We start from the raw sequence: 12,023 nt of genomic DNA, 5'->3' as shown, positions 1-12,023 counted from the left end.
CTGATCGTCGCTACCTTCACCGATGTTGCAGAAGCTCGAGATTTAGGCCTATCTGCTTCAAAGGTGAGCGAAACGGCACTTACTCCTCCCCTGACTCCCAGTTACAGTGGCTAGGCTATCTCAGTCGGACAAAGAGGACAAGAGTTACAGGACAAAGAGGACAAGTTGCGAGGCAAGTTCCCTCACTTCGTGTGACAGACCACATACCAGATAACCAGGACCCGTCGACGTTGATGTCTCATACAAGGGAGGACAGTGTTCGTGGCATGGTGAAAGGCGATGCTCATCCACAATCAGAAGCCTCGGTGAGGCAACTAGGTTCGAAATATATGGCATTGGACACGTCGAAGAACAGTTCAGCCGGTAGTGAAGTATCAGAAATACACAGTTAAAAAAACGTCTTCAATTGGCATTGCCAATGTGAATCAAATGAGTTGGTTGCGTAGTGAGAGGAGAAGCCAATTGATTCTAATCGTACTTGCCAGCGGGAATTAACTGGACAAGTTGGGTAATTACTGACTCCAATTTTTTACTATTGAGTCATGATTGATTCCAACTGAGTCCAAATAGACTTGCAGATTGAAACCATTTAGAAAAAACGAGTGGTCTTGGCAATAGGTTCAACTGGTCTGCTAACTGCATCAAAAATATCCATGGGAACATTTGCATCTTTGACAAACATGGTAGAATATTTAGTTCTTAAATTAAAAGCTTTCAAGACCTTAATCAGCAGAATTGTATATATCATTTGCGCTTTTATGCAGTTGCAGTCGAAATTAAATGAAATAACTACGCTGAACTAACCGGCACTAGTCCCAGCGTGAGTCAAATATATGGGATATATAAGGGGGAACTGTATCGTAGTTAACATCATACTGTCTCAATAAAAACATTAGGAGGATCACGAAATAAATAAAAATCTCTCTCAAGCATTTGATTTTTACTTGAGTTGCATCACGAAAATGCAACTGGCATGATGTATATGAGTTGCATTTTTTGCACTGCTGCATTCATTCTGCATGCATCATACCCCAACATGTATGTAGCATATATGGCCAAAAACCTCTATTGATGCTTGTTGACGACTATCCATAACGTAGCTATTCCGGCAGTAAGAGAGACATATATCCACTTGCCGATCAAGGCTGCATGTGCATGAGAGAAAACCCTACTCATAAACAAAACCAAGCATAGTGTGTGGGACATTTTACGCTATTCACATACAACTGTGGAAGATCTCCATGTTTTAAATTCCCATACTTGATTCCCCAATACCGATTGCTGCATTATGTCGGTCAAAAAAGTGAAGTACTAAAATAAAAGCTTTGTTTTAATGGTATCTCTTGAAACCTCGAAAAACTTCAGAATGCGAAGCCATTATTTAATTCTTCCACCAAAGCTGGGAGGAGCCTGTAACTATTTTGCTGTTGTGTACTTTGTGCTTGGGGTCTGGTTGGACAGAAAAACTAGATTGTGTATATTCAAATGTTTACAGTAGGCACATATAGGCTGTTAAAGCATACATACTGAAATGTGTGAATGTATAACTTCTGCACTATATGCAATGTGTTCAAGATAAAGGAGTCAAGTACGAAAAGCCAGGCATAAAGTCAACTTGTATTGTGGTTCTCCATAATGAAAACATCAATTGAAAGCAAGGTATATCAACGCTTAGCATAGCTTTGCTGTGGTCACCAAGACAATCAGGCGCAAGAAAATAGCCAAAGATAAAAGTGACCAGTCTTTATTATACAGCCATGAAACAGCAAAGATTCTTGGCAATGGGAAACCATTCTCATACTGTAACTACACCTCATATTACTTTCTCCAGCAGAACTTTTGCAGCACAATTTTTTACAGCATGTGATTATTGACCTCCAAGAAATGCTGGGAGTTAGGAATAGTAAATTTTGACAAGATGCCTAGTACAGTCTGTAGAAATGAGCTTCAATAGACCTGAGGGCAAGTAATAGGAAGCTGTAAGAACAGAGCACAGAAATCTTAATCGCCTCGGCAAGATTCATAAAAGCTGCTAGCTAGGCCAGCCTCTGCCTACCATGCAGAATTTTGCACTTCTTGAGATAGCCAATGGCCACCAGTGCCTTGTTTTCCATCTGAAGGCCACGCAGCGAATGAAAATGACACATAAACTTCATGTATGCAGCACCTTGCATTGCATCACAAGTAGCTTATGTACATTAATTTTCGCATGCACGTTTAGCAGCACCTAGGCCATTATAGAACTGCTTTGCTGAACAGCAAAATTTGGTTTTATACCATGTATCTCAGCTGTCAGCTTTTCTACGTGCCATACAATGAAAGATGAAAAATAGCTGGACAATGTTACCGCTGTCCTGAAGTGAAGACTTTCACGACTCTGACCGAGAGTATAGATAAATGCTGTTAATTTTTATCCCTGCAGCAATCTTTAACTTTCTCTCTTTCTACACAGGACAAGAATAAACACCACTGCATCATGTAGTCGGTCTGCACAAGCAGGAAACTTTATCCATCTTGCTTGTATTTCTCCGCAATTTCTGCGTGCTCAAGCTGCGATTGCTTCGCTGGTGAAAGCATGTTTCGTTATCTGTAGTTAAAACAGCAAAACAATTGCTTACACAACAATGTATAAATCTTACAAGTGCTAACGGTACGCTGGCCTAGTCAGGCAACGAGACCAACCATCGACAGTTGGTTGGTAAGCACAGGCCGTGGTTCTAGAAACTTGCATTTAGCAGAAATGGCCGGGGAGAAAGTTGTTCAGTACTTATATCACGCTGTACTGACGACTGCCAAACACAATTTGTGAACCTTTTGAAGACGTGGAACGACCGCTCGCTGCTACCGTCACCATGCGAAAACAGCTGTAGCGCATAGCTAAATTCGCCCGAGCGAGAACTGGTGCTTCTGAACGAGAGCAAACAACCTACTTCATAAACGTTCCTAGCTTTCACAGCGCTATCCAACACTTGCCATTCACAAAATACTCGAAATAAAGCCTCGCGTTCCACGTGCAGCTCGCCGTCGACGGTCAGCCAGCGGATCGCAACGGCCAACTGTTTTCGCCGTTCACAACTCGACGGCACTCGCTCGGAATCATAGAGTTAATACACAAACTTGTATCGCGTTCAAGTTGTCGTAGTTGGAAGCCGAGCACAACACCACATCCCCAGCAAATTGAGCGCAAATATCAAGAGAATAAAGGTCGAAACTGCACGCCTGCAAGCATGGAGGTGACATGGTAGAATTAGTGCCTGCAAGCAACAAGGTCAATGCAAGCAATGCTAAGGGCAATGCCAGCAAGGTCTATGTACAACCGTACAACCAGTACAACTGGTACAACCGTACAACTACAACGGTACTAGGTACGACTGGCAAGGTAGATATGATATACCTTGCGACTGGTACGACTGTACGACCAACGACCCGGAAATCAAAATTCACGTGACAAAGAAAGCCACGCCAAAAGGCCATTTCTTTTATTCCATAGCTTAATTATAGACTAATTAAAATCTGTATTGCTTTGCTTTTAGACTGACAAATAGAGGTTCAGAAGAACAGCAGAAATTAATTCTTTTAATAACGATGATGATGATGATGAGTCTAATGTCCGTCGCAAACGCGGTGCGTTTGTTTTCCTAAACTGCTACTTGATTCTGCTATGTAGTGATTTCATTCTGTTTTTCGGTAAAAATTTCGCTTTTTTGCTCATGCGTCTGCCACCAGGCCAACGTTCATATTGTTAGAGCAGCGCTCGAGAATGAACTAGAGGCATTTTCACGAGCGAACGACCTGTGGCGGGATCGAGAACTGCTGCGTCTTCCAGTGTGTTTGCCCGCGCGTACAAGGAAGTTTATTTAACGTTGCCTACGGACAGCGTTGTAGTGACTATCTAAGCCCCCTTCGGCATGTCTGAGCTGCCTGAGCATGCCTCCTCGGAGACGCCAACGCGAAACAAATTCAAGGTGCAGGTGAGGTAAGCATGACCGCGTACGCACCTTTGGTGCTGTCTGGCGAACGAGGTCTTGTGAGATCTATCACGCGCTGCATTTGGGTCCCTGTGCATGCCTGCCTAGTTTTTTTCTCGTTGTCTGAATTACTGTTGCACGTGCTTCACTTGTGACGGGCACGTTTTGCCTGCGGTAACGATATGCTAACCGCAAAGGCTACTCTCTCTGGGCAGCCTGTTAATATCTGCAAACACTCCTTCCGAAGCCGAATGTTTTAAAATGCGTTCTGAGAAGCGCAGTTCTTTTACTAGTCATGCGGGCTCACAGTGTAGAACGAAACGAAAAGAAAAAAAAAAAAACCTATCAGGTTAGTATTTAATTCTCCCGGCGTTAGCCTGCACTAAAATAGAGGAAGTAATGGGTAAGATAACATTTAGACTGCAGGAATGTAAACTGTAAAATTCGTGCGTGAATATTTTATGTTGAGCTGAACACACGTGACGAAATAAATATTTTATGGCACTAGGCATGGAGGTATGCGATTATTTGCTAGTTAATTATTCACAAATTTGTCACTCAACTATCATCCAAATAAGATAACTGTCATTTAGATGTCCATGATTGTAACACCATTCTTTTTCGATGATGTTTGGAAAAGTTATACATTTGCATTCTTTAAATGTTGAGTTTATGGCAAGCATTTGTGCAGTGTTTACTGTTCCTTTGACCTTGTCTCTTGTGCTGGTTATAGGTCCCTACATAATTAATGTATAGACCTTTGCAACTAGGGCTGCCTGGTTGTCACCACATTGCTTCCTGGTCTGTTGTGCGCATTTGGCTTGAAGCGGTAGCAGAATTGGTTTAAAACAGTTCAGAGAGGAGGTGATTCGACATACTGAGTGCTAGGTGGAAAAAAAACATTTCCAGCTGGATTATTGAACTGTGTACCCAACCTTTCCAGATGAAAACTACACATTTTCAGTTGGAAAAAGGCAATTCCAGCTGGAATATTGAACCAGAAATTATGTTCAGCTGGAATTTTCCAGTTTCCGACTGGAAAATTTGCACCTCTAGTCAAGATCCAGCTGGAGTTACTTCTCTCTTTCGAGCTGGAAATTCAACTGAAAGGTTCTTTTCCCACTTAAATGGGCACCCCTGAGGAAAGTCTACCGAGTGTCTATTTTTGTCTGGGTCCTCACCCAACGCAGCTTCCTATATATGCACCATAATAACCCAGTATTTTACTGTTTTGATGGATATCAGCAATCATGACCTGCTTTAATTGTTCTGCATTTGCGGGGGTGAAAGCAGGGAAAAGTTGCGCAAACGGAAATCAAGCAAGTTCACCAGCATGACTTGGTTGTAAGGCTACAACCTGTACTAGTAAAATGCCTGCTGCTGTTTAAAAGTGACGTGGAGTACTGGCTACCCATTATGTTGTCATATAGCATTGTCTTTGAAGCATTGTTTTTGGGGGACTGCATGCATATTTCTGTCATTGTAGCTCGGAGGAGTATAATTTGGGGAGGAATTGTGCATTGCACAACCAACATTTTTTATGAAAGGTCCATATATAGGTTCATTATTGTCAACTGTTTCCGAAATGAGCAATGTTCACTGTGGAAATAATTAGCATAGATTTGGTCTCACTGGTTAAAACATGGAGGGGCTTTGGGCTATGTTCATAGGACATCCGGAGGATGCGTCACGTGAAAACATGGTTCGTGAGGTTAGTTTCTCAATTTGTTCTTTCTGCTAATGACCAGAACAGTAGTTAAACTGTACTCACGTGTCATTCACTAAGCCTCTGTATTGAGTGTTCAAGTTTTATGGTTGTGTGATTTTACTTTGCATACATCAGACAGCAGAGTAGCCCGCTTTGCTGTAACTATGTGAAATGCCCTTCTTTTTTTTTTTTTTTAAGGCGACCTCGATCGAGTTTTGTTGCTGCCAACCGCCCATACAGTTCACCGGTAAGAAGTACAGAGAAGCATGCTGCGACTGGGATTGCATGGAACATGTGTAGTTCTGCTCCTGCAAGCTACTGTTCTCTTGTTTCAATAATTTTGAAGTAGAGAAAGACTGGTGATGGTGGAGAGGCTACAAGGAGAACAAGTGACAACAAAAAAGAAGGAACAAAACCTGCTAGCTTGTGCTAAGACTTCTCAGAAGACCGAGTTCACCCTAATATCTGTACTGTACCATGAGAAGACATTATGGACATTAGCAGGACATGCTAAAGTCTACATAATTTTTTTTTTAATTCTGCACATTGCCTTTACAATTCAGATCACCTCAAAATGGGGATGAGGCACAGCTTGAGCTTATGCTCAAGGCACGTCCATTTGCTGTTAGGATAAAAAGGAAAGAAAAAGTGTTTTTGTAGACACAAACATGCCTAGTTTGGATAGGATTCCATCTTTACCCTCTATTCTCAGCACTAAGCGCGTTCTCATCTGTACACACTTGCAGGTGAAGCCGAGAGCCACATACAGTCATTTTTGTGTGTGAAAATGCTGCCTCTGGCCAGTCAAGTAAAACATACCTCATTTGCCGTCATAAGTTTTCCAGCTATAACAAAAAGTTAGCAGCAGGAACCACCTCTAAGAAGACATATCCCGTTCAGGGTCAGTGTCCATAGTGCGCGTAGTGCATTGTTACCCATGCAAAGTTCAATTCCCACAAATGTTGATGTAAACAGTGTGCTGACATTTGAACAGTGCTTTGTAGAAAGATAGTCAGGCATGTGAAATTCTATGAAATTGATAGTTCAGTGTGTTTTGTAAAACACTGACCCATGGCTCTGCTGAGTGTCAGTTTTTGTTGCTTTGTTTTTTGCAAGCATGAACACTTAAAGATGTCTGAGATATGTTGATTTGGTTAGTGACAGGAATGTCAGAATAAGTGTAATCTAGGCCTTTAAAATAGTGTGGAGTCAAGATATATGAGGACTCGACCGATTTAGCGTGATTAATCAATGGAGAAGATTGTATCCTGGCATGCTCTTTACAAAAACGTGAACTATGAAGCTGGAAATTTTCAAATTCTCCCATTTAAAAAATCAATATTTTTGTGATTCTCCATGTTAGTTAATGTCATGAGACTTTAAATTTGCTCACTGCCCATGGGCAGTTGGACAAATATGTTTGTCCTCATTATGCAATGGTTGGAAACAGAGCTTGGAAGCAATACATGCCAATTAAATGTTGCTTTAACAACATGTGGTCTGTAGCTGGAGGTGGTAACCGGAAAGTCTGCCAGGCTCTTCCTTCTGTTTCTGATGAGGCAGCATTACTAATAAGCGCCTTAATTTGTGCATCCAGTGGTGGCAGTGAGTGAATGTGTGAAGCTCTTGTTGATTCTTTCAGGAGCAGTCTCACAAAGGCATCATGCTGCTGGCAAAAAATTTTACTCTGTGCTGCCTTCCTCAATGCCACACCACTGTGAATATCATAGCGCGGTTTCTGAGAGCTATAAGATGATTGGCAACTGTAAGCGCTAGTTTTCGTTTTCCACAACTGGCTAAAGTTGCTAAAGGTGTTATCAGTGAACTCAGCACATCTGATATATGTGCCATCTGCTACCCACTTGCATGATGTACACCACTTGCACATAGCACAGGTTATTGTTGTCGTATGTATGTATGTATGTATGTATGTACGTGTGTGTGTGTGTGCACATGCGTGTGTGTGTGCACATGCGTGTGTATATGCACACGCACTATGTACCATGAAGGGACAGCAATGCAAGCCTGACAGTGGTAGAGCTAACTCATTTCAATGCTTCAGTGCTGCCATTCTCGTGGGCTGGCTGCGATTGGTAATGGTTGCTGCTCTTAGCATTTGTCATGCTACTACACTCACTGACACAGCTTGTGATGCCAGTCTGCTGCTGCTAGTGGTTAATCACATGTGCATGCATGCAAAAGCATATTCAGGTAGCTTCTCTTTCATCTTGGTAGTCAGGGGTGGTCATTAGCTGTGCATTTCAGATGAAGGCGGCAACAGTCAGCACTGAAAGTGTCGAAGACTTGCAGAAAAAACTGGCTGACCTTCGCCAAAAGAGTCTCCTATTGGATGATGAGATTGAACAACTGCAGGCAGAGTGAGTGTTTTTGGGTGTTACTTTCTGTCTTGACTTCATAAGCCTGCCACACACACCTTGTTTGCAGAATATGTTTCTAAACCTGCGGCACCTTCAGCATGCCTTGCCCTGGGGACAGGGAAGTAGTGGTAACAGGCTTTCAAAAAATATGCTGATATGCGAGTGCAGCTGGGAAAATTATGGCCACATCTTTTGTTCTCTCATTAATACTTTGTGATTGCATTGACTTTAGTTGGTGCTTTCTCCTCATACATGGCCTATTGCTTACCTGTGCTTTTATTAGTCTGAAAGCTTTTTTGTCAGTTTTCTAGCCCAGTGTGCAAAGAAACTTGCACAGGCCTTAAAGTCGGGGGGTCTCAAGGTGTCTAAGACTTGAATGTGGACTGCATGAATACAAAGTAGGCAACTACTCATTGCATCCACCCAAGCGCAGCCATACGGCTACAAAGGAAAGCTATACAGCTTTCTCAGAAACTTCGTAGTTAAAGAAAAATTCATCCTGATCCGGGAATCGAACCCGGCACCACCGCCTTTCCGGGGCAGTCGCTCTACCGACTGAGCTAACCAGGATGGTCAGCAGATCAGATGGTAGGGCGAGAGCGAATTGATCTATAACTCGAAGTGGGAATGGTGTTGGTCAAATATTTAGGGGAATCCCCCAAGGTGGAGTAGATTTGTAATAAGGGAGTAACTACTCATTGCATCCACCCAAGCGCAGCCATACGGCTACAAAGGAAAGCTATACAGCTTTCTCAGAAACTTCGTAGTTAAAGAAAAATTCGTCCTGATCCGGGAATCGAACCCGGCACCACCGCCTTTCCGGGGCAGTCGCTCTACCGACTGAGCTAACCAGGACGGTTGCCCTGTACTCAGAGTTCTACCTAATGTACTCCTAGAGTTTAAATTGTGATGCTGTCACTACCACTTATATCATATGCGTTTCTTATGCTTTCTTTATTGCATTGTGCACCTTTATGTGGGATTTGATCCCCATAGCAGTGCAGCTGTGTAGTACCCCCCAATTTCCAATGGGCACAAGCTTTTCCCTGTCATGGTGCGTGGCTTCTGTGATGCAAAATGCTTTAAAAATGTTCATTCGGCCTGTCTTGAGTAGACCATAAATGCCTTGTTTCATGGCACTGTATCGCCAAGATACCCTACCTTCCACCATTAAAACTCATCATCAGCATTAGCATATTGGGATGCAATCCCAATATACCGGGTGTCCAAGCTAACTTTAGCCAAGGGTTAAAACATGAAACATTTGAGGTAGGCAAGAGAAACTACTTGTATACAGCTGCCAGTAATCTGGCGCATCACAAGCAATTTTTTATTTAACAGTTAACTAATTACTGATTGTGATATTTTTTCTAATTTACTAACTCTTGCCTTTAGAAAATAAATTTGATTTTAAAAATTGGAGAGCATCTTCTAAAACTTCCATTCCATTTATTTCTGATAAAGAAAGCCTCACGTGTATCGTTTTTCCAAGCTCTAAAGGAGGCCCATGAAATACAAAAATCTCACGTGACTAACGCAGTTGTGTGCCACGATTGTTCTGCTCTCAATCTGGGTTTTAGTGAGCGAATCAGCTGAGGCCTTGGCTCGACGACCCCATTGCAGTGGCAGGCCGATATGTTTGTGGCAGTTTCTTCGTCCGCTTCAAGCAGTTGGCGCAATTGACGGTGCAAGTCGCAGCGAAGCTCGCCGTGCTGACTGTAACCATCGCCAACATATCAGCCTGCCGCTAGAACTGGGCTGTAGAGTCATGGCCGCAGCTAATTTCGTTCACTCAAACCATGGTTGAGAGCACTACAATCTTGGCATACAAATGCATTAGTCATGTGATTTTTTTGTATTGCGTGGGATTTCTTTAATGCTTGGAAAAATGATACACATGAGTCTTTCTTTATTGGAAATAGATGGAATAGGGGTTTCAGAAGGTGCTCTCCAGCTTTGCAAATCACATTTATGGTATAAATGCAATGCTTAACAAATTAGACAAATTATCTTAATTACTAATTACTTAATTGCAATATAAACAATTACCTGTGGTACGCCAGATGGCTGGAACTTGTATATAATTTGTATCTGTGACATATCTCAAATCTTCTATTTTTTAACCCTTGGCTAAAGTTAGCTTGGACACCCGGTATATATACATAATTTCAATACACTGCATCAGCTACTGTGTTCTTTAACATTAATTATATTTACCTAATTTCTTAAGTCCTCTGCCTTTGCTCAAACGTCTGCCAGCCTGCATCTGAGGTGGGGCCCTTCACCATCCGTCCCAAGTGACGGAGGGCTGGAGCTCATTGATCCGCTGGTATAAATAAAAAGTTCTACTCTCTGTCTATCTAATTTATAATCCTGCTTCTTCTTCACTACATGCTCTTGATGCCAGGTGAGTGCTGTATTAAATCACTCAGTGTTGCCTTATTCACTTCAAAAAATTTCTAATTGAATAATAGTAAGGTAGAGCAAGGAAGAGAGAAGACATATTGTGAGACACGTATGAGTATTGTCTCGTGTCTCTCTAGCCAGTATCTCCCACATTCTTTCTTTTCTTCATGTCACACCAACTGCCGCATTAGTGAGCACTGTTCCATGGAGTAGTGTGCTCGTGTTGTTACCACTGTGCAGCCATTACTGGTACATTCACAGGGGCTGTAGTGTAGAAGACTTGCCCTGGCACATGGACCGGCTCCACGTCTACAACCAGATCAAGGACATTGCACACCAGGTGATTGGAAGCTTAGGTGAGTTGACCTCTGGTCATTGCTTGGAGTGGTACACTCATAGCCAGCTGCATCTGCTGTTTTGTGACCAGAAAGTTGGTCTGAAGTTCACATACACAAAGAGAATAAAATGAACAAGAGTTCCTTCTGTTCCATTGCACACAGTTATTGGTTGGAAGGCTGTCATGTCCTTGGTACACAAAAATACCAGAACTAATCATTGAATAAGAGCCATCAATTTCAGTGCAGTTTGTTTATTATGTCGGTGTTCTTTTAGAAAAAGGTGTGCCCTATAAATTTGCTCACTTTTGTGCTTTTGAATTTCGTCTGTGCTGCTTCTGTGGTTACTGTTTATAACATTCAAGTAATGAAGTCATGGTTGGTGTTTAGCTCTTCACTAGCTTGTACTGGAAAATCTGAACATGGCACAGGTAGGGACACCATGATCGACATAGTGGAATTTTCAGAAATTGAAACACCATAGTGGTGCTTCGTACTTTGCAACATTGGTCTTGCACTTTTTGTTGCTGTTGTGTCAGTCTCTTAAAGGTTTGAAGGAGTACACATTGTGCCAGTAACAGCTTTGAGCTCTCAATGGGGACATGGAAGTTGGGCTTGTTATAACAGATGGATTACCACTGCCTAAAGAAGAAAAAAGAAAGGCTACTTCTTAAAACAAAGAAAACATAAAAAAAAAAAAAAAAACAGATGTCAATGCCGCAGCCATTATTGTTGTTCTGGTTCATTGTGGGGATATCAGGTTGGTTGCACAACTTTTAATTCCATCGGAAACGGGGAGTCGTGCGCCCGCGGATTAGAGGCTAGCAGGTAGCCTTTGGCTTGTTGCGACCTCTTCCGCCAGATGGACGATGCGGTGCTGGATTGCAGGGTCCGCGCTTCGCAGCTGGGTATCCCTGGCTTCTCTACTTGTAATATTTTGCCCTATCCCTGGAGATTGTGGGCACTCCCAAATTATGTGGTCGAGGGTCCCTCTCGCCCCACAGTGTTTGCAGAGATCATTGTCCCTAAGGTCTGGTAGCGCATGAAACGCCCAGACCGGGTTCATGAACGTATTAGTTTGTAGCCGCCTCCACGCGACAGCTTCTCTATTATTTAGTGTAACATCTGGCGGGGGTACCAGTCTACGTCCCAATTTATAATGGTCGATGATTTCCCCGTAATTTAGCAGACGCTCGTCGTATGCCCAGTGTTCGGGGGGCTCGACGGC

The 12,023-nt window shown here is 42.6% G+C and overlaps 1 protein-coding gene and 1 non-coding gene across 2 annotated transcripts in view; one reads left to right on the top strand and one right to left on the bottom strand.

Annotated features, from left to right (window-relative positions):
- Positions 1-3,590: 3,590 nt before the first annotated feature.
- Positions 3,591-12,023, top strand: part of LOC146171749 (DNA repair protein SWI5 homolog) — a 29,381-nt gene continuing 20,948 nt past the window's right edge. The window contains exons 1-4 of the mRNA XM_084586361.1: positions 3,591-3,976; positions 5,875-5,923; positions 7,942-8,054; positions 10,722-10,816. Of these exons, the coding sequence (XP_084442487.1) occupies positions 3,909-3,976; positions 5,875-5,923; positions 7,942-8,054; positions 10,722-10,816 (325 nt within the window). The 5' untranslated portion in view covers positions 3,591-3,908. The remainder of the gene's footprint in view (positions 3,977-5,874; positions 5,924-7,941; positions 8,055-10,721; positions 10,817-12,023) is intronic.
- Positions 8,551-8,624, bottom strand: TRNAS-GGA (transfer RNA serine (anticodon GGA)). Its single transcript has one exon. It is a non-coding gene; the product is annotated as a tRNA-Ser (tRNA).

This window comes from Amblyomma maculatum, unplaced genomic scaffold, assembly GCF_055883805.1.
Source record: "Amblyomma maculatum isolate TAMU_Amacu unplaced genomic scaffold, ASM5588380v1 scaffold_18, whole genome shotgun sequence".
Classification (NCBI taxonomy): Eukaryota; Metazoa; Arthropoda; class Arachnida; order Ixodida; family Ixodidae; genus Amblyomma; species Amblyomma maculatum.
Note: the sequence above shows the minus strand (reverse complement) of the source record. Positions and strands in the feature narration are given on the sequence as shown.